The 23,857-nt window shown below is 35.8% G+C and overlaps 1 protein-coding gene across 9 annotated transcripts in view; it reads left to right on the top strand.

The window, feature by feature from the left end:
- WDR33 (WD repeat domain 33) overlaps positions 1-23,857 on the top strand; it is a 102,037-nt gene that overhangs the window by 46,316 nt on the left and 31,864 nt on the right. For all 9 annotated transcript variants that reach the window (XR_004350620.1, XM_032636545.1, XM_032636549.1 and 6 more), the window contains one exon: positions 253-350. Coding sequence is in view for 8 of the 9 variants with exons in the window: in XM_032636545.1 (XP_032492436.1) it covers positions 253-350 (98 nt within the window). In the remaining variant the exon portion in view is untranslated. The remainder of the gene's footprint in view (positions 1-252; positions 351-23,857) is intronic.

Here is a 23,857-nt window from a genome sequence, read left to right as displayed (position 1 = left end):
CTAATAATACACTCATAAAGTTCTCTGAATATTGCTGATTGAAAACTAAGAAGCAGCTACTCTGTTGAATTCTTCTTTTGATGAGATACATTTGTTAGCTGACAACATTCTCTTTAAGGGCTTCTTCACTGTGGATACTTCCCTCTCCTGTTTATAACGCAGCACAGTGTTTTTATTTTTCCCTGTCTGAGAAGCGCAGATAATCTGTTAAATGCTGACTTCTTTCCCCTGCTGTGTGTCTTCATGTAACAGTTTCTCACCCACGGATAATAAATTTGCTACATGCTCTGATGACGGCACTGTTAGAATCTGGGACTTTCTTCGTTGCCATGAGGAAAGAATTCTCCGAGGTACGTGTACTAACAGTACTGATTGGAATATTTAAATAGGGAAGGCATTTGTGGTTTAAATCATCACAATACCACAATACCAGCTTACATCTTCATTCAGTTGTTTTACATACACACCCTCTCAGTCAGGCTCTTTAAAGAAAACTGAACTCTCTGGTTCACAGTCATTTTTGTAGATTTTTACTACTAATATTATCTTTGAATTCTTTGAGCTATAAATTAAATACACATGTTCCCCTTCTTCTCCCCTCTCCTCCTAATTACTTACTTATCTGTATGCATCCGTTAGGGCTATATTCCTTTTCCTGCCTTGTACCCAGGATAGCTTTCACCAACATACTGACACGATAATTTTATTTATATAACTCACATTCTCCTGGCAGGCCTTTTACAATATGCATTAGCCAAGGTCTCACTAGCTACACTTCTCAGTATTGGTATTTCTGAAAGGAGGTGGTTTTTCAGTATACCACATTTGTGCTACATGGCCCACTTGTTACTAAGCTTTGGAGGGATTTTTATTTACTTTTATTGATTTCATAATTATAAACTAACATCTATAAATTACTCTATCCTAGAAAAGAAATCCGTATTTTCACTTGGATTAACTTAGTTTTAGACTTCCTAAGGTGGGGCTGTTGAAATACTCACAGTACATCAACACCATTTATGTGAATTCAGTGCTGTTAAAGTAAGTTAAGGAAATTAACTGTGTGTTTTATATATTCAGTACAAACATTGAAACAAAAAACATTTACGCTTTTAACTAAATCTCATTAGTTTATTATTAATTGGGAAGGTAGTTTTCTCAAGTGCTTAATTTGAACCTATGCTGATTTAACAAGGCATACATTCTGTTGCATACTCTTCGTTCCAATATGCCATGAAAGTAACATCTTCCTCTGACACATAAATGCAGGGTGGGAGAATGGGTGCCACAGACATTGGGTGTCAAGCAATTACTATTCAGAGATTGCCCTTTTTGTTCAAGAGTCGGCAGAGTTAGTTATCTTGGTTGACTTATAAGTTTTTTATACCTTTTTCAGAGCTTTATTTACAGCATATAGTGTCGATGCTTTCTAGACAAGAAGCTAAGTATTCTTGATATTTAACCCATATTTCAAGCCAGTATTATTTTTTTTAATCACAATTTTTAAACATTCCTGGCTTTGCACATTTTGTGTGGTTTTTACCCACAGTAACGTATTGTGATAGCTAGCATAAGGATATAGCACCTTCACCTGTCATAGAGAAGGGGTGTCCTGACAATGAGGTCATAATATTGTACAGCTTCAGAACTAGGTGGAGCCTTTGAAATCATCTAATCTGAGTTACTGTATGGATGAGCATCATGACCCAGAAGGCTTAAGTGACATGTTCAAGGTAAAAGAAGTTCAGAGCCAGGACTAGCATCCTGTCACTTGACAGCTAGCCTAATGCTACACTAATGTTGCATCTTTCCTCACTATTAGTAGAAGTTTTAGCTGCTAAACAGTGATAAGGGAAACAACTTTTTCTAGCCTTTGAAAATCCTAAGAAATATAGAGGAAACCAAATAATTTTATTTATTGAAAGTAATTCTAAAGGATCAAAACCATTAATTTTACAGTGACCTAGGACTATAATAACTGTAAAGTCTGATACAAAACCACTCTGCATCTTGGATTAAATAAAGAAGAAGAAGAAAAGCTACTATAAGATAGCATTTTCGATCCCAAATTCCAATGAAGTGTTATTCAGTTTTGGTAATGAAACTGTTTCTAAATAGTGCTTAGGAACTTTTCTTCTGAGATGTAGTGTACATGAGTTATTAGTCAGCAGTTAAATATTTTCAGATTTGAGTCCGGGTGGATTTGGATAATGTGGGTGCTGGGTCATTACCTGTTCTTCTCATAGCTTAAAAAACACACCAATATCATGTCTATACTGAGAGTTGAATTTTATTTTGTATGTGGGTGTTCTTTTTAAGTTTTCACTATGAAAATTTCAAACATGCACAAGAGTATAATGAACTTGCATGTACTTTTAGGATTTGTATTCTAGCTTATTCATGTTTTTTTACTTCCTTCAAACAGTATTCTACTTGCTTTATGGTCATGATTTTTTTCTTTGTACCTCAATGAGTATATGAGAAGTATAAATATATAAGCCAAGTTAATTATACCACCCAAGTAGTAGTTCTGATAGTGGATCTGGTGTAGTAGACGGGTTTTTCCAATTTTCCATTTTCTATCATTCCTCATTTTTCTAAATTTTCTGAACTTTAGAGATGATTATAAAATAGTGAAACCAATGTTGTTATAATTTTTCTATTCTTCACTTGGTGGCTTGGGGATCAGGGGATGATGGGACTCCACTTGTCTCAAGGGTTGATGTGAAATTCTTCAAATAAAATTTGAAGTGAACTTAATTTAGGTCTGTTCGTAGAGAGAAAGGTGGGTCACAGAGTTAAGCAAATAGGGTGGCCTCTAAAATGTCAGTTGCCCTATAGAAAGGGGGTGATGTTCATGTAGCCCACATGGGCTGTGTGACGCCAGGCAGGTAGGCATATTCCGAAGGCATATTAGTCTTGTGCATCAGACCATCACTTGGGATTAAGTTAAGAAAATCCAAGCACATTTTGATTGAAGAGGATGTTTGTGATCACGTAGTCCAACTCTTTATCTAATACTTTTCTACATCATTCCCCAAAACCAGTTTTCTACTCACAAAACATTTTTAGTGATACGGTATTCACTACCGCACATGAATCTCTTTTTCAGTTTGAGGTAGCTCTGATTTTCAGAAAGTTCTTTCTTTATATCAGAAACCCACTTTCTCATAACTTGTCCTGCCTTCTGGAACACAAAAAATTAAGTCTGTACCCTTCTACATAGCAGCCCTTTAAGTATTTAAGCTCTCATGTCTTCTTAATGCAGTCTTTCAGCTATAAGCTTACAGGATCCCTGTGAGTGCAGAATTTACAGTTGCTTTTTAGTGTCATTACTGAGATTGTTCTTATGCTTCTTGGAAAAAGAAGTTGCACAAGAGAAAATAATCAGTATTTTTAACAAAAAATGAGCATCGATCTATTGCCAGATTTGCTACTTTGAAGTTGTAATGTTTGGTCCATAGATGGGAAGAGGAAACACTTGTGAAATTGAATATACTGCAACATTGAGAAGTACCATGTATATGTCCACCCGTTTCCAAGGCATATGCATATCAGCATAATTTATACACATTTATCCTTTTCTAGTATGAATTGCAGCACTCAAATTATGGACTGCGATTAAAATAACATTTAAGCACCAGGAATACATGAGTCTAAATGAGCCTCTAGGTGTTTATGCACTTGACTCTAAGAGAAATAGAGGCATTAAAATCCATTTATTTAATTAGCATATATTATATGCATGCTATCATAGGTAGAAGAAATTTAAAAGAAAATAAGGTATGATGACCTCCTACCCTCTTGCTTCTTAAAGTTTAGTAGGAAAGGTAAGATATTGTCACAAACAATATTGTTGGATATTAGGGGAGAAGAGTCATGAGAGTATTAGAAGTGTAGTTAAAAAAAAAAAGTGTAGTTTTATCAGTGTAAAGTTAGAAGCAGATCACTTGTGACTAAAATGAAAATGTGAAAGATTGAAAATGTAGAATCAGTAAGAATACGGAGTAAATTTTAATGAGAAGCATAATTATATATTATATGATATATAACATGTATATTATATATAACTTAAAAAGAATCCAGTTTACCAGCTTTAGCATGCTTTAATTTTGTTTTACCTTCTTGATTTTAACAACAGTAGCTGACACATTACACTCACTATGTATCAGGCATATTTTAAGTACTTCATTTAATCTTACCAGTAACCCTATGAGATAAATACTGTTTATTCCACATTTTACAAGTCAGTAACCAAGGTACAAGAAAGTTAAGTAAACCTCCCCAAGGTACTATAACTTGTAAGAGGTGAGGCTCAGATTTGAACCCATGTTATTTCACTCCAGAGTTCATGCTCTTATTCATTATGTTAAACTGCCTGTTTTATGTTTTAAAAATATCATCAGCATGGATGTAATAACGTCTTCCTGAGCTGTGATGACAGAATTGTCGAGTTTTTTGGGGGCAAAGGAGAGAAGTGTGGGTAGAGGTAGAGAGAATTTAGGTTTATTTCAAGTTTATTTTACCATTCTTCTTTAAAGCTGTCCATATAGGCTATAGGTTTTCAATGTATATTTAACAACCAAAAAAATTAAACCACAATGAATAGTTCAAACTGCAGGTGAGTTATAAGCTAGGTTATATAAATAGAACATGGACATAAGGAGTTGTACTGAGACTTACTCAGGAGGTAAGATCTGTTTTCAGTTTTAAAATATAGCACTCATGGAGAGGGAATTAACCTGAGTACACACAGCTTATGGAAAAGAAAACTATTAGTATTTTTACTAAGTCTCTGCGTTTCCGTGCCTGATTGTATTTGGCTGTGGTTCTTAATGAGATAAACTCCTCTGCAAAGATCTTTTGGTTCAAAAAGTGTGTTTTTGAACTGTGTAAAGACATGTTTACAAAGTCTGAGTGTTCAAAAAAATCGCTGATTTTTTTTTTCTTTTTTCTTTTTCTTTTTTTGGCCGTGCTCTGCGGCATGTGGGATCTTAGTTCCCCTACCAGGGATCGAATCCATGCCCCCTGCAGTGGAAGTGCGGGCCACTGGACTACCAGGGAAGTCCCCTCTGATGCTTTTCATTGGAAATAATTTTACTTATTTAAAGTAAAATTGGCAAACCATGAAGTTTATGAGTAATGGGCCTAATGTATTTGTACAGAACATTCCACAAAATCCTTTCTGTTCTCTCCAAGACGAAAAACAAAACACCCAGCTTCCTTTAAAATAAATTGCCTATAGCAGAATAACTCCTTCCACTAACATAGCATGTTTTAATATTAAAAGTACTTTAGGCACATCTTATATAATCATCCAAACAATCATGTGGGCCCATATATATATATTGATTGACACCTGTTTTATCTGTGATTCCTTATTTTGAGGAAGCGTTTATTTAAGGCTCTTTTTCCTCTGCTCTGCTGAACAGACTGGATCATGGTAGGTTCTCCTATGTAATGATAAATAACTATCTGGGTATATCATGAGAGGGAAGAAGACTTAATATTTACTTCTAAAGCAAATTATTTGAAGAAATTAGTGTAGTAGTGTCCTGAAATAGTCATTTTATATAATCCATTCACAGTTTTACAGGAATTGTTTTAGATTTTTATGCCGGGTTTTGTCCTTTCTAACTCTACACTTAAGATATTGCACAAATGTGGCAAAAACTTGTTGAAAATAGATCTTAGCTTTCTTGGGATGCCAGTGCTACACACTGTTACTGTCTTATCCACTGTTACAATTAAGAGTCGAGTTATTTCCAGACATTCTTTTGTATATAAAGATTCCAGTTTTTTGACAGCAACAAATCACTATGACTCGTAATCCAGGCAGTCAGTTTTCATCTTTGCATTTAGTAAATATTCTGTAATTGCTTCAGTTTATTTTGAGTGAGGCTTAAATTAATTTCTGTTTGCTGAGGAATTAGTTACCCTCTTATAGAGCTTCTCAGCTAATCAAGTTTTTGATAGTTTTTAAAGTTAAATTTCAGAGCTTTGGAAAGAGCTGATAAAAGTAGATAAATATACAATACCCTTTTGGCTTCTTCATTTCTACTGGGTAGATCCTTTAATAAAAGTATATGATTAAAATATGGTTATCACCACAAATAAGTTATTTGCCAATGAGGGACATTAAGTACCAAAACAAATATTGGTTTTTTCATAGTCATTTTTTTCCCTTTACTCACTTTTTTATTATATATCTGAAAAGCATCTTAAAATTTCATTTAAATCATATCTCAGGAATTTCTAAGAAGCACCTGCCATGCTGTGATCTCTTTAGTTATAAAGAGATTAGAAGAATTTCTATTTAAAGGAAGAAATGGTAGTTTCTTGGTCATTTATCCTTTTTTACAGATTGTATCATAAAATAGTCTTAATTTGTCCAGAACACACTATTATGTCTCAAAATCAATCTGCTGAGGCCTCGTGATGTTTTTTTCCGCTGAATATAATTTAATATAGTTCTCTTTGAGAGAAGTTTACCTTCTTAGCATGATTTTAGAATACTTGCATTAGCCCAGTGAACTGTACCTGCTTTAACTTGATGTTTTTAAGTATTGCACTGGTTCTAGGGAACCCCAAGGAAGGCCCAGCCACCACAAGGTGCCTTTGAGCAGGGGTAGGTGGAGCTTCTCCATAGCCCAGTGTGCTGCTTTATTAGAGCCCTCCCCCGACTAGTATATGCTCCTTTGTCTATAGTTCTGAGTGGGCAAAAGTGCAGACATCATGTAGAGATCCAGTTTAGGATATATGGCTTTAAAAGTGGCCAAGTTGTTGCTGTTTTCAGGCTATGTATGTATATTTTTCTCCTTTTTAAATTATCTGTTCAAGAGTTAAACCTTGAGCATTTTCTGCACCTGGCATCTCCCTTTGACAGCTTGTGGGAATCCCCACTCAGTTTCCAGGTTTGTTTTGTCAAAGGTGGAAACCATAAGTATTCTACCACATTAAAACAATTAGGAAATACTGAGGGAAATCAACATGAGTGCAGAACCAAAGTACAAAGGTGAGTCCAAGAAACTTCATACCTGGGAGCTCAATATTTTATCTGCAGTGGAAACTTTTTATATATTATTAAACAAAAGTAATTTTTGATACTAGGAGTCATCAAAGGTTAGAGTAGCTGGTCTTGGTCCTGTAAAGCCTATTAATTGCTTTTTCTAATAAATAGTTTTAACTCTTACTCTTCTGAAATGAACTTCATTGATAATAACTGCCACACATTAAACTTTTTAAAAAAGGCACCAGTGCACATGCGCACAGCACACAGGCTCTGAGAAGAAAAGTTCACAAAAGGCTCATTAAGGGACATTACTGCTTCCATTGAAAACCGGTCGTTTGGAATAGGTCATGCTAAAACAACCCTATTTTTCTAGAATTACCGGAGGGGGTCAAGGAAATTGTAGTCAAACCGTAGTCAATCTTTTGAATTCATCTGTGAGTCATGGTAGAGGATCATGGCTTTATAGCTGCATGATTGGTCATTTCCAAAAAAGTTTCATTGGGTGTTTGTTATCTGTGAGGCAAGTGTGCAGAGAGTGCGGCAAGATCCTTTACTTGGCCTCTGTCCTGTTCAACATTTTTTATTAAAGATGGGCTTGCTTTGCAAATTTACAGGTAATTCAAAGTTACGCGCAGAAATTCTCATCTAGAGGGAACCTCTTGAATCTCATCAGGATTCAAGAAGATAGTGTGATGTTAAACTTAATAGAAAAGTATATTAAATTTTAAATAGAGATGAATGTAAAGTTCTGTATTTAGGTTTTCAACCTCAATTCTGGAGTTTATTAGACTGGTTTATTGGAGTTCATATGAAAACGATCATGGGTTTTAGGTGATAAGTGTGAATTCTTGAGGTGTCATGCCTTCCCCTATTTGTAAAAGTGATGTTCAGAATGATGGGGCTTAATTATTGACAGGAGATGATTAGAATGGAGAAGGATCTGGAAATCATGAGGACGAGTAAAGGGAAGTTTAGTATTCAACTTGGATAAGAGATTGAAGAAAAGTTTTGTCATTTTCAAATATTTAAAGGCTTTTGTATGGAAGTAGGATTGGATTTATTGTATATATTTCTAGAATAAAGAGGATGGGGAGAAAATAGGACATCATATTTGGATTTAATTATGGAATTTTTTTGTTGAAAAGAGAATGGGCTATTATTCTGTGAGCTGTTAGGCTTTCCTTTGCTGAAGTTGTGCCATGTTTAGCTTTGCCAACTGTTACGGAGATTATAGAACGCACTCCTTTTTCAGAAGGATGGTTCTATTTGATAATAATTAACCTGGATTAGGTTGTCTGTTAACTGTAGTTTCATGTTTTAAGGCAGACCCAAAAGCCTGAAAGTCAAGCATGTGGATACATTCATTACAAAGGGTTAAGTGGATGGGATGTTATCCCATGAGGAGATACTGCCACCTTCTGTTCTAAAAATATTTTTGGTGAGACATTAGATCATTTAATTAATCCTATTGCTTGAAGTAATAAATGGAGCCTCAAAGCCACCTCATCTTATAAAAAATATTTTAAAATATTTATACTTTTAGATCATATTATACATATACAGTAAAGTACACAAATCTTAAGTGTACAGTATGATGTATTTTTACATATTTACACAGTCATCTAACCACCTCTTAGATGAAGATACAGAGTGTTTTCAGCACTCTAAAGGTTCCTTCCTGCCTCTTTTCCACCTAAGCCTTCTATTAGGTAGTTTAGACTTCCCAAGATATTTTCATTAAATTATTTTTCCTTTTTTTCTACTGTTCTTTATTTTGTCATTTTGTGGTTTCTGTCATCTCACTTTCCCTTGTGTGGAGTTTTCTTAATTTCCTTTCCTTGATTTGCTTCTGTACTCTTTTGAAAATAATGTTTTACTATTTTTTCTGATTAGCTTCTTTTACTAGTTTCCTGCTACATAACAGAAGTTAGTGTATAAAGAGATAGTATTGTGTATTACTACAATCACAATCTGAATGTGATTCACAGTTTCAGCTGTTAGCAGCCATGTAAATCACATTACTGTGGTTGTGTCCTCATGTGTATAATGGGGATTAATAATAGTACCAACCTACTAAGTTGCAAGAAATAAATGGGTTAATTCATAAGAAGCACTTAACTAGTGCCATAAAGAGTGTTCAGTGGATGCCAGCTATTACGTCATTTCCAAAGGTAATTTCAGAGCCTGTTTCCCTGTCTCTGCCTATTTAAGGATTAAAATGGTTATTTCAGAAGTGTATTCTACTTTTCTCATTTAAATATTTTTCAGCCATTGTCATTAGTTTTTACAGTAGTACAAGTTTTTATTTACAGGTAGTCCGTAAATATGAACACTTGTTTAAGCAGAGTTGTCATGATTTTCCAATGTTTTCAGGTGTAAAAAAGTTCAGCGCTTAGAATTGGGCAAAGAGTAAAGGGAAGTTTAGATCTTAAGATCTCATATGGAAACATTTAAAGATGCTATTTTAATTGGTAGATGAATTGAATATTTAATGATTACCTACTGGTCAAGATGCTGTGCTTGATTCTTTTGCTGATATATTTACAAGGCATGATCTTGTCTCTTAAGCAGCGTTTTCAGCATTTCCCTAGTTCTTTCATTTCTTCAGATGTTTTGTAAATTGGCCTAGTACTATGGTGCACATAGTGCTGAATAACTGAAATCCAGCAGTCTTCACAGCTTATCACACTGCAGCAGATTGTGGTAATTGGTGTCTAGTCTGATTCCTTGGGACAGCATTCATTTTTCTCTGAGGAAAGAACAGGTATTTTTTTCCTATTGACTGAATTTGATCACAGTTTTAAACTTCAGACTCCATTTAGCAATATAGTAAAGTTGAGTGAGCTAGTGATAGCTCTGGTAAAATGTCATTTCTGTTTGTCATCTTTGATGAGGAATGTGATAAGCAGTAAGTTAGAAGTTTTGGGGAAAGTGTATTCCACATATTTTTTGTCACAATAGACAGGACTTAAATATAGAAATCTAGTATCAACTGTTTCAGCCTCCTGATCATCCTCTGTCCCCATCCCATCCAGCTTGCCAGCTGACAGCCGACTGGCTGGGCGTGTAGCCTATTCTATCCCAGAAGTCTTTGGTGGAGTTTGTTACAGGGTGGGATCTAGATCCTTAACATAGGATGTAGCAGACATGGGCCCGACTGATAAAGTGATTCTAAGAGCAAACAGGATGATATTACAGGAGGTATTAGAAGTTAAAGAGCATTCATTGTAAGTTTGATGATTTCTGAACATAAATCCTGCTTCTTTCTTGAGGTCATATAGTACACCACCCGCTTTCTTTTTTTTTTTTGCGGTATGTGGGCCTCTCACTGTTGTGGCCTCTCCCATTGCGGAGCACAGGCTCCGGATGCGCAGGCTCAGCGGCCATGGCTCACGGGCCCAGCCACTCCGCGGCATGTGGGATCTTCCCGGACCGGGACACGAACCCATGTCCCCTGCATCGGCAGGTGGACTCTCAACCACTGCGCCACCAGGGAAGCCCTAATGTTCTTTCTGTAGGCCTTCAATGTTTTGAAATACTTCAGAAGTTTGGTGTTTTTAATATTTTACATATTTTTTGTAATGGTCAAATCAGATCATTTAATTTAGTTTTCAGAGATTTATGGAAACTTCCATTTACATCTTTTTCAAGTGGCTTAGTCTAATTTTTTAGGACATTTTTAGTTTTACAGATTTAATGTGCCATGCAAATGTAAATCACCAAGGGTCTTCTGGGTAAAAATAAAATCTTTATTAAAACAAAGATTCAAGAGTACACTAGGCATTTTGTTTGGTTTATTAAATTCTAGCAGAAAAATCATTAAATGTTACTATAAAATACTTTAACTTTTTGAATTAAGTGTTTTAAATGTAGTTTTTTCCTTTTTATTTTGTACCTTTTTTTTTTTTTAGGGGTATAATTGCTTTTGTACTTTTTATTTTTTTTTTTATTTATTTTTTTTTTTTTGTACTTTTTATTTTTTAAAAAAGGAAAATCTGCTATCCTTCCACTATCCTTATTTCCTGTGTCAGGAAATAAGATGCTGACACAGCTCTGATTTGGGAATTGGATATTAAGAGATTGAAGCCCGTGAGATGATAGGTGCTTGAAAGATGCAGTTTGGTAGAGGAGAGTTTCAGTCCTGGAGGAGGCTCACCAAGGACCGTGATAATTGTAAAGGACAAGGCTTGGCACTGTTATTAAGGTCTAGAATGTAAAGAGAGAGTAGTCAATATTGTGGTGTTTCCTTCATCATTATTTTACAATCACATTTGAAATAAATGTGCTAAAATCCAGCAGGCAATAAATTTGCATTTCTTGAAAAAATAAATTTAGAAGAGATTTACGGAGGAGGTTACTGTAAAATGTAACTTATGAATATTTAGCCCGTTGTTCCCTAAAATCTTTTATTACCTCATTTACCACAAACTTCCTTTTCCTACTGTAAGTTACACAGACATTACACGGTATAATATATATTGTCTTTGAACAAACTTTTAAACATGTTTTGCTATATTGAAGTCATGGTTTTCAACTGCATGATGGCATCAGAAGATGAGTTTAAATCATTGCTCCTTCTACTTGTTGAATAACCAGGTTTTCATGATCCATAAAAAGTAAATGGTAATGCCTATATAACAAGGGAAATCAGATTGTAATATATGCAGCACTTTGTGTGCTACATGTTAGAGGGCAGTGGTGGTGAAAATGTTTTCTCTCACGCAAAATGCCCACATAGTGCAGGTTCCTAGGAAATGATGTGCCTTTGAAGACAATGACTTTCATGTTTGGGATCTCAGACTCCAAACTTACATCTTCTGTGGCCAGGAAGGACACAGTAGGCACTAGGGAAACAGCATACATTTACCCATATCCCCAACCTTAGACATGAAAATCTTCCGGTTATATCTGGAAGGTAAGGAATGGGTGATTTTTTTTTTTTCATAGTTTTTTTCTTTCTTTCTTTCTTTTTTTTTTTTTTTGGTACGCGGGCCTCTCACTGTTGTGGCCTCTCCTGTTGCGGAGCATAGGCTCCGGACGCGCAGGCCCAGCGGCCATGGCTCACGGGCCCAGCTGCTCCGCGGCATGTGAGATCTTCCCGACCTGGGGCACGAACCCGAGTCCCCTGCATCGGCAGGCGGACTCTCAGCCACTGCGCCACCAGGGAAGCCCTCTTTCTTTCTTTTAAAGCGGATTTTATAGTTGATAAGTTAAAAGATGTTTTCTGTTTTTTCTTTGGGCCAGAGAGGGGCTTTTTAAAAATTATTATCCTCAGGTTCTTTAAGACTTCTAGGTTTTAACTTTTGTGTTAAACATATAGTTATGAATAGATTAGCTTTAAAAAAATTTTTTTTGACACAATGCTGATTTTAGTGTCTAGTAGATTTGTTTGTGTTATAGAAACTTGTTTGTTTTAAGTTGGCATTCTCGGTTTTTTTAACCTCTGGATGTGATTAATTCTTACAAAAGTAACATTCAGCTGTAAATTGGGAGATTTTTTTGCACATCTAAAAAAATCTTTCAGTGGAAAAGTACATATGAAAATCTTCATTTTCTTCTCATACTAACCTATTATCTAGATTTTCCAGTAGTTATGGTGAGCACTTTTTTTTTTTAAGAGTTATTTTCTTCCACCTTTTCCTTACATACCTTTGGTTTTATTATTGCTGAGTATTTTCCTGGAACCCTTTTAAAAAATACTTCTGAATCTGCGTGTAACCCAGATACTTGAGCATATGCCTCCAGTTGGATAGACGCTTGATGAACTCGTTCTCTTGGTCATCTTGGCTAGATAGGCTTCTCCTATGCCTTCTCAGTATGATTGGCAATAATGCTTTTTATTTTATCTGAACTCTTCAGCACATACTAGCATGGCTTTGACATTGAAAGCAAAAGGGAAGAAATCTTATGCCAAAATCATCCAAAGCTGCCCTCCCTGTGAATTATGAGATGTGTATTAATAAGGCATGTTTTAGAGTCATTTTGTAACCCCAGAACACTTAGTCTGTTTTATTCTACCATTAGTATTGACAAGTGTAAGTGCCTGTAGTCAGAGACCACCAGGAGCATACCTGTAGTTGAACAAATTGGATTTATTACTCGTCGTAAGCAAAGAACACAGACCATAGGGAACCACGGGGTATCTCAGTAAGAGGATGTTATAAAGATTATATTATAGGATTTGGAATTTGGGTAATTGAGGTAAGGGTTCAAAGAAGTGAGGTCTATCACTCTTTTAGCATAAGAGAGATGTTTGGTGTTTTGCAGGACCTTGTTTTTGTTTCACGTCATCGTGATCTCAGAATGACTTAATTTGATACAGATGTTCAGTGAGATTGTCCAACAGGAGAACAACATGGTTTAGCTGTAAATGTCGGATCAGTTTTTAATAACATGGAGGCTTAGCTGTGAGCCTCAGATTAGTTCTCAGAGATCAGCAACTGCTTCACCCCCCACCACCCCACCCCACCCCCCGCCCCGCAATAGCATTTAAGTCCAACTGGCTTCGCACTATGTAGGGACCAGCTGGGGGAGGTCAGGATTTAATAGCGGTGACCTGTTGGGTCTGTCACTTGAACAAGCTGCGGTGATACTGACAGGTATATTTTTACAAAGCAGAGCAGTTGGGAATCATGCCAGTTTTCAGCTGGCTAGAAGTAAGAATACTCACAGTTTATTATTCAAGGTAAAGATTCAACAGAAGAAGCCTATCTTGCAGTTTCCTAGGAGACAAATTTTGTTCTGAAGACCTTCACATTTAAAAAAAAGTATCTCCAGACTTGTATGAGCAGATGCTCCACAAATACATGATTTTTAAAAGCTACCACTTTCAAAATCACAAAAATGGTAAGAACTACCTCATTAATCATAGGGATATTTTTCTATGCACTATAATACAATAATACAATGCTTACTTTAGTATATGAAATTAAGATACCATTAAAAGTGATGCTTTCCCCCACTATCCTAAAGTAGGACTCAGCTTGCCAACGGATGCACAAAATAAATCGAGACAAAGTGCAGGTGCTCGCAGACTACCATGGCTTGCTGCTGAGATGCTGAGTGTAGTTCCTAGGGAAGGAGCTTGGTGGCGCCACTCTTGTTGCTCAGGGTGTCCACTGCCTCTATCTCGGTTTTGCTGCAAAACAAATGCTTTTTGCCTTTTTTTTGCAAAAGCAGAAATTCTCTTTGGATTTCTTTCTGTTAGCAAAAATAGGTACAAGCATACCTTGTTTTATTGTACTTCGTTCTGTTGCACTTCACAGATAGTGCATTTTTCACAAATTGAAGGTTTGTGGCAATCCTGTTTCAGGCAAGCGTATTAGCGCCATTTTCCAATAGCGTTAATTTTTAATTAAGGTAGGTACCTTTTTTTAAGACATACTGTTATTGCGCACTTAATAGATACAGTATGTGTAAATATAACTTAAGTACTGGGAAACCAGAAATTCATGTGAATTGCTTTATTGCAATATTTGCTTAATTGTGGTGGTCTGGAACCGAACCCACAGTATCTTGGAGGTATGTCTGTACTAATGTAGATCTTTCATAAAAGCAAAGTGGTGTAAAGCGAACTTTGGAAAAGCACGGGGTACCTTTAGTGGGTAAAAACATGTCCTTTTTAAGAAATAAGATGAGTCAGTTTTGCTTCATTAATCTCTCTGGGAATCTTAGGGTTTATTTTACTAAATTTAGTGTCTAGGAATTACTTTTTCATACTTTAGGAGTTCTTTATATCTGGGAAGAGTCAACTGTTTATTTTCTCTGTTGTCTTTGTTATTATAATACATAGCAGTATACACCAAAGGGATTTTAAAGGTTTTTAAGACTATGAACACTTTTAAAAAGCCTTACAATTAATAATTATAATAATTGTAAAATTCTTTATGAACTCTCAGGTTGACTTAAGGCAAAAAAAAGGACCATGTTTTGAAACTCCACTCTGTAGTTTATTCATGTGCATCAAAGATCACTGAAAAGAAATGTATATTTATTCATTTATTTAAGTAATTGCTGTGCACTGTGTGCCAAGCTAGGTGCCAGGCCCTGGGTATGGAGAAGGGAGTCAAGCACTTATTCTTGTCTTCATGAGCAATACAAGTGATAGCTGGAGATTTTTGGTTTCAAAGCATCACTTTTAATGGTATCTTAGTTTCATATACTAAAGTAAGCATTGTATTATTGTATTATAGTGCATAGAAAAATATCCCTATGATTAATGAGGTAGTTCTTACCATTTTTGTGATTTTGAAAGTGGTAGCTTTTAAAAATCATGTATTTGTGGAGCATCTGCTCATGCAAGTCTGGAGATAATTTTTTTTAAATGTGAAGGTCTTCAGAACAAAATTTGTCTTCTAGGAAACTGCAAGATAGGCTTCTTCTGTTGAATCTTTACCTTGAATAATAAACTGGGAGTATTCTTAATACTGAATCTTTTTGTCATTTGGTAAAAACGGAGTAAGTTTTAATACTAGAAAAGTTAGGTTTATAATTAAGACTTGACTGTGGGTACTTATTAAAAGTATAGAGCATATTAAGATAGTGTCACATGATTAGAGAATTCAAAATGTCTAGCTCCATTAGACAAGCAAGACACACTATAGGCAAACCAGTCTCTTTATGTGGTACTACTAGTTTTGCCATTGGTCTATAGAATTTTCCTATAGAAATAAAGAATATAATCATATTTTGTCATTGAAATCTTCATGATAGCTTTGAATGTTTATGAGAATCTCAAAAACCTTTAAGAAAGGATTTAGCTTGCAAAACTTTTGAACTCCTGATGCTTTTAGTAGAGCAGTAGTAGCATTAGGATATGGTTGATTTGGGCCAAATGTAGATGCTAGAATACATCTTCATGTAATTTAGGCACAAAGGTTTGTGATACATTCTCTCGATTTAAAGTGTCCAGATAAGGTTTTGTAATTTAAAATTAAATCTATCTAGGCAGCAACCCATTTTCATGATCCCCACAAAACTCACTTTTCCTATTATTTACTATAACCAGTAGACTTGCATCTATGTTTTCTTTGTAACTATCCACTTACCATAAGGGTTGTTGTGAAATAGTACCAGTTTACTATGTCTTTTTATAGTCAATGATGAGTGCAAGTCTGTTTGTAATGTGTCATTTTTTTTCTATAAAAAGGGAGGGGTAAATTTTCTGTTTGTGTATTGCTACCTTTAAAATATAGGAGAATACAGGAATTCCCTGGTGGTCCAGTGGTTAGGACTCTGCACTTCCACTGCAGGGGGCATGGGTTCAATCCCTGGTCGGGGAACTAAGATCCTGCATGCCACGTGGCACGGCCAAAAAAATTTTTCCTTTTAAAATAAAGTATAGGAGAATATAGTGTAATTGCTGTTTACAGTGGTTAAGTGACAAGGAAGAAGAAATCATTAATGTTGTCGAACCTCTTCTCCAGCTGCTTCAAAATTCTGGCTACAGTCATAGTTTCTACTTGGGCAATCTTTGTTTTTTCGTCTGGGGTACTTTAAACATTACTCATCTGAGAGCAGCAGGTATGGCTTTGAATCCCAGCTCTGCTGTTGGGCAGGTCAATCTCTCTCAGTATGCACTTCCTCCTCTGTAAAGTGGAGCTAATGGTACCTACCTCACAGGGTTGTTGTGAGGGTCCCAGAAGTACACAGAAGAAGGCACTTCTCATGTTGTAGGCATGAAGTAAATGTTGCTTAAGTCATATATGTGCTAGGAAAGATGCAAAAAGCATGGAGGGTGTAAAGAAAGTAACACATTTAAGTTTATTTGGTTTAAGAGGAAGTTGGAATTGATTAGGAAAGATATTATGAAGGGTTCATTTAAGAGGAGATTACTAGATCAAGAATTGGGATGGGTTGTCATATGATTATCCTATTTCAGTAGTGATTCTTAGGTTTAGATGTGTCATTGATAAAATTAATTGTATTGTAAGCCACATTTAAATAAATAACATTATATTGAAATGGAACTATGACTTATTTTTTAAAGCTTTATTTTTATAAGTCCTCATACTTTATTTCCACTGTCATCTCAGAATCACAGCATTACCTTAAGGCAATAATTCACTCCCACCATTCCCCATGCACTGTCCCCAAAGTTCTGTTCCTTTTTTTGGTTGCTTGCTTGTTTGGTGTTTGAATAGATAATACGTTTGAATCTTTCCTGAGAATCACTAGCTGTTTTTTTGAGTTCTAGTTAGGTAGATTCATATTTGGTGAATATAAGATATACTAAGTTATTCTATAGATGCAGCAGAATTTTCTTTCCGTTGCTACTTTTTACTAGGTTTATAATATCTTGAAAGGATATAACGGCCAAAAAAATGATAGATCTCTGCAGTGTGAGTTATTTGGGCATTTTAAATAGACATTTTAAGTTAGATCAAAATCACATACTCCATTTCTAGCAATGCAGTCACATTATAAGTTCTTATTTCTGTTTTTCTTCAGTCTTTGATTTTCTCCTTATATAGTTGCCTTTTCTAAAAATGAGTAGTAAAAGAAAAATCATTCTTCAAGCACAGTTAAGGTTGAGAAACCTTCACTCTGCCACATTACTTTGATTTTGTGTTTGGTATGAAGGCTGAAGATGAGAATTAAAGACCAGAAACTGAGAACTTTGTGGTCCCACACACCCCAACATCACATGGGTCCCACAGAGCACAGACAGGCAGTGTTGCTGCAGATAACCTGGTTAACCGGCATTCTCTCTCTGGGAAACACTGATGACACAACTTAGTGTGGTTGACTGGCAAAGAAATGTATAAACTGCGGTCATACGTCTACACAAATGTGTTCAGAATACAACCAAGAGACTGAAGCCCACTATCAGTATGTATCTTTTAAGAAGCGTTCTCACTAGTTCAAATGGGTTTACGTTGATTTTTCCACATCGTGTCCTGTCACCGGAAAGATGACAGATGATGAGTACAAATGCAGGCTGACTTCATAACAATTACTGACCTATATGTGGATATCACTTGCAACCTTGGCTTTATTAGCAGCACCATTTCCTAACCAACCAAGCTGAAGACCACATGCAACATTTTAAGATGCATTTTTTTCATCAGTCATGCATGACGACAAGTATATTCTGTGTATCACGTGGAAGTGAGATTTGGAGAGAATTGTAATGTCTGGATTCACACATTCCTACCATGTGCCATATGGAAGGCTGAGATCTATTATGATGCATCAGTGTTGGGGGAATGGAGGGGTGGAAAGGTAAGGAAAGAATTGGGTAGGATTAATGTTGAAGATGTTTTCTTGAGAATTTTCTGCCTTTTACAAGGGTAATAAACATTCATAAAAAGTTCAACCACTTAGAAGTAACAAGTCAGTGTCTTGCCCTCCCTGTTTCCAATCTCACATTCAGAGGTCATCACTATTCCATTAATAGTTTGGTGTGAATGTTTCTACAACTCTTACGCATATACAAAAAGAAATTTTTTTAAAAAACCTACCGAAATGGGATTATACTACATATATTCTTCTGCTGTTTGCTTTTCTCACAACACAGTACATCATGATCATTCTTCCGTGTCATTACTATTCCAGTCTTTTTAAAGTAACTGCTCTATAACATTACATAGCATGTATCTACCATAGCTTATTTTACCATTCTCAATGACAGACATTTAGGATTTGCAAGAAGTTTTACAAAGACAGAGTTGTTCACTAAGCTTCATTGTACCTTTATATTTGTTCCCACTTAAGTAAATTTTCCTTTAGGATAGAATTCCTAGCAGTAAACTTGATGGATCAGAGCATGACCATTCAAACTTTTGGAAGATACTTCTGAGTTGTCCTCACCATCCTGGAGTCATTAACGATAAACTTTAAGAATGTTGTGATCCAGCCAGAAATTCTAGAGACACTGTAGGCTTAACATTTGAGGAAATTTCCACCATTTAAAAATGTAAGCTTATTTTTAAAAATTTATAAATAACATGCACATATGGTAAAATATTTTCTCCAGCACCATAGAGGGATGGAATGTGGATAATCCTTTTAAGCTGATTTGTTTATTTCCTGTGGTTATCATCAGAATTTAAAATATTTCTTGGTATATCTACCTGACACAGTGTCTCTTTACTACCTACCATGAAAGGTGAAGAATTTCAAGTAATTACACCACCAACCTTGCCTTCTACCTTCTGGGCTTTGTTATGAATTGTAGTTGTTTTGATAGTTTCCCATATAGCTTTAAATGTTCTTAGTTCTTCATTTTTGGGGGCCACCAACTTTAGGCAGTGTTCCTTGACTCACCATTACGTTACCTAAGGAAATTTATGCCCCTCAATATCTTTTCTACTTTTCTCCCTTTTATCTCTCCAAGGATTTTTAACCAAGGTTTCAGTTCTAAAAAAAAAAAATGAAACCAATAAGTAGAATTTTGAATATGAATGTGCCTGTTGACCTCAGAAACAAGTAGTATAAGCAGGTTTATAATAAACTCTGTGGCAGTTAAAAGTTGTCCTACTTGAAGATTATCAAGATCAAGTGAGACTCTGTTTTCTTAAATCGATTGTCCTATAAACTGTTGAAAGTAATGCCATAATTAAATTTGCTTTAGTTTTTCTTATAATTTGTAATTACTTTCCCTTCTTTCTTAATGGCACTAAAAGCCTTTATCGTAGCAAGTTTTTAAGTTTTAATTTTGCAATTATAGTAAATGCATTTTATTTTTATTTTTGAAGATATTCTTCACCTGGTTCTCTGACTTCCTGCTCTAATTTGGACTGATTGTCTTCTGTGCCTGTGACCGCAGTCATACTGGGATTTCTTTGCCTTCCCCTGTTAGGTCCACTTTGTTTTGTTTTTGTTTTTCAATTTAGTTAAAAATATACTCCCCCTCTCCCCCCCTCCCGAAACAGTGCTTGAGAGGTAAATTTCAAAATTCTGATGTCTGGAGAGGTCTATAATTTGCCATCATACTTGACTCATAGTTTGGGTTTCAGATTCTAGGTGTGAAATTCTTTTCCCTCAGGATTTTGAAGGCTTCCACTATCTTCTGTCAGTTCTACTGATGAGAAGTCATATGCTATTCCAGTTCTCATTATTTTGTTTGTACCCTAGTTTTCCCTTCTGAATGTTTTTTAAATGATCTCTTTTTTTCTGTGGACTTATTATTTTTACTGTGAGTATAGGTATAAGATTTTAAACTTCATCTTCATTGGCTCACTTTGATCTACAATCTCAAATCTTTATTCTAGTCAAAGGGTTTTTCTTTGATTATCATTTCGTACTGTCTCTGCTTGTATTATGGAACTTGATATACGAATGTTGGACCTCTTGGAGCTATCTACCGTGTATTACCTCTTTCATATTTTCTGTTTCCATCTTTTGCTCCACGTATTGGGAGATTTCTTCTATTTTATCTTCCAGAATATGATCTTCAGTCATGCCCAATCTGTTATTCAGCCCTTCTGATGAAATTTTTATTTTATCCACTGCCGTGTTTAATTTCCAGGACCCCCTAGTGGTTCTCTGGTCTTTTCACTTTTCATGGTGGCCTGTTTTGTTGTTTGTTTTTTTGAAATGCACATACCCTTTAAAACTTTTAGCATAGTAATCGAGGTGTGTGTGTAAGAGTATATATGTGTGTTTGGCTTGGTTGAGTCTGTTCCTGTTTGTTTTCCCTAGAATCACTTAATCTGTTTCTTTTTCCTGGTCTTTCTCCTTCCTCCTGTTTGATTTTTCTCAAATGTCCAGTGATCCTTGGCCAAATATTTGAATGAAGATTTGTGTTGGTTAGTATAAGTAGCTGTTTTTCATTTCTTTTGCAGTTGAGTAAGTCCACTGGCCCAAAGGACTCTCTGCTCAATAATAGACCTCGCTGTGGACTCTGTGTGCGTGTGCGTGTGTGTATGTGTGTGCGTGTGTAGTGAGCTGTGTGGGGAAGGACAGTCTTGGAGTAAACGGGCACCTGCCACAATTGCCAAAGTAAGAAAGTAAGTGTGTTGTATTCTGAGATGCAGTGCTCAGTTTATTTCACCCTTGGGTGGATGGAACTACCCTCCTTTCTCCCCTTTCCCCCTCTCCTTTCCTCCTCCTCTCCTGTCTCATCTCCCCTCTTGTTTCCTTCTTTCTCTGCTCTCCCTTCTCCTTTCCTTCCTCCAGGGTCATAGTATGGCATTGGCACAAGCTTTGTGCTGCTTTTCCCTCCAGCCTTAAGTCCTGTTTGGGGATTTCTTCCCAGACTTACTATTGCTTTGTTTTAGAAAGCCGTTGTCTGGCTTTAGCTGAGTGCAGCTGTTCTATATAAATGGGAAGGCAGGAGGAGGGGCCTGGACAAGTTGCTCTGTGGAGAGTTCTGTAATTACCCTCATTACAGCATCACAGCCTTTGTCACTGAGCTGTCCTGGAGCCTAGAGTCTTTTTAAGGCCCCAGCAGCCCTTTGTGTATTTTGTGTTTTATTTCTGTGCTATGGTTTATTCATCACTGAGCCCATCTATTTTTGGAGAATTGCCCACATTTAGGTTGAAGTTTTTTGAAATTTTCATAATGTTTGTGGTCAGCGAGAGTCATGGGAAATAAGTGCATCCACTGTAAATCTTTCAAAGTAATTTAGGAAGGGGCTTGCATACATAATTTAACTTAGTAGTAAAGTCATGATTTATTCCAAGACTCAATTCCTTCTTCACATTAGTGACCTTGAGACAGTTTCCCTTACATCTCTCCTGGTATTCTTCCTACTTCTGTCATTTCTCCATTTCTTAAGAAATATTATACATTTAAATTTTTAATCATGTATTTCTAGTTTAAGGTAATCCATGGCATTTAGGGGAATTTAGAGTAAGTGATCAATTAAAATAACTGAAAGACACTTGAGTTAAACCTAATATTTTTCCTGTAGGTTTCTTTTTTCCTAGAAATGTGTTAATAAAAATAGAAAAAAATGTAGAGAGAATTTTCAAATATTTACTTAATAAATATTTTTAAAAAGTGATTGGTTTTACCTCAGTATTGGAGACTGCCATTTAGTCTAGCGGAATTAACAGTATTATCTGTCATCAGAAGTATTACCTGTCTTTCTTAGTTACTTAAAACTCAGATACTTTGACTGTTACTTAAAACAGTCAAAATAATATAATAAAGGCAGTGATGGCCCCCATTGTAGCTTTTCCAGTTCTCAGAGAGAAATGGCGTTAGATCAAGTCTAATACTTAGATTGGATGTTGGTAATTAGAACTCTGTGTTCTTTTTATCTTGGGTCACTTGAAGACTGAAATTTAGCGAAGTCTTAAGAAGTCTCACTTGTGGGAAGTACTTTCAAATCGAGCCATTTTCTGCTATCCCATACTCTGTTCACGGTAATGACAGCTCTTGCTCTTAGCTCTACATGGAAATCTCTGTCCTTATGGTGAGCTTTTTCAGGGCAGAGATTGGATCAAAACAAGAGTTCTTAAAATTTGACTATTCAAAATGTGTGCTAGACATGATGATACATTTCATACATTTCATTTAATTCCTGAAACAATCCAATGATTGAGTAGTCCATTTTACACATGGAAATATAAAGGCTTAGCAAGTGTTAAGTAAATTATATAAGATGGTAGATGACATTTGAGGTTTGAACAGATCAAGTTCACTTCAAATCTTTTTACTAATAACCATTGTAGAGCACATGAGCGCTAAACGTAGTACCTACATGAACTAAATTATATTTAACATATCCTTTCCTTGATTCCAAATAAAACTGTTCTGACACTGTACCTGTGCGCCTGTTGGACAAAGCTCACTTTGTCTCGTGGTTATTTCTTCCAGAGGGAGGGAGTATATGGTAGATTGTAGGTGGAGATGAGAATTTTTGTGATTCACGACGCTGCTCAGAGAGGAGGGCAAACTAAAACACTGATCTGTTTTTCCTAAGAACACAATTCTGGTTTTTTTCCTCTGGGCTTTTCATCATACGTTCATTCATTCATTCAACAAAGTACAAGAAGATGGCAGATTTTAAAACGCCTCCACGAGGGAATAATGGTATTCTTTATAATATGTTAAGTTTAATTTGAGCTGGTTTGGATTTTCACATTTCCTAATCAGTATTACTTGGTTTCCACATTTCTAGAACGGTCAAACATTTTTTTTCTTTCTGAGATTTATGGGCAGAATTTTGAAAATTTATTATACGTCTTCATTTCATTTATAATGAGGCTTCGGATGGATTCAGAATTCTAGATTCAAAGTTTCTCCTCCACGTTAGCACTATCAAGATTTTGTTCCTCTGTCTTCTTGCTGCCAGTGTTTTGATGAGTATTATGGTGGTTGTGGAATGGCCCTCAGTTGGGTTTTAGCTGATATTTTTCTCATGATTGGTTTTGGTTTTATGGGATTTGGGGAGGTAGATCACAGAGGTGAAGTGCCATTTTTATCACATCAGAGCAAGAGGGTGTATGCTATCAACATGACTTGATGTTGACTTTGGTCAACAGGTTGAAGCAGTGTTTGTCAGAGTTCTCCAGTGTAAGGCTACTCTTTCTCCCCCTCTCCATATAGTTCTCTTTGAAAGGAAGTCGTGAAGCACAGCCCACACCAGAGGGGTTGGGAATTATGCTCCACATCCTTGAGGGTGAACCTAAGTTATTTGGAATTTTCACGTATGAGAAATTCAGCTCTTCTCCCCCTCTTATTTATTATTTATTTATATCAGTATGGGCTAATGAATATTTTATTGGAATATGTTTTCACTATGATGGAAACTAGATAATAGGACCAGCTCCCAGTTGAGGTTTTCTCCATTATCTTATTTCTGCTTTGAAACAGAAATGAAGATCATTATCAAGATCCAGTTGGAGTGTAATGCCATATCGCAATATTCATTTGTAGGAAAAGTTTTAGTT

Source organism: Phocoena sinus, chromosome 7, assembly GCF_008692025.1.
Source record: "Phocoena sinus isolate mPhoSin1 chromosome 7, mPhoSin1.pri, whole genome shotgun sequence".
Classification (NCBI taxonomy): Eukaryota; Metazoa; Chordata; class Mammalia; order Artiodactyla; family Phocoenidae; genus Phocoena; species Phocoena sinus.
Note: the sequence above shows the minus strand (reverse complement) of the source record. Positions and strands in the feature narration are given on the sequence as shown.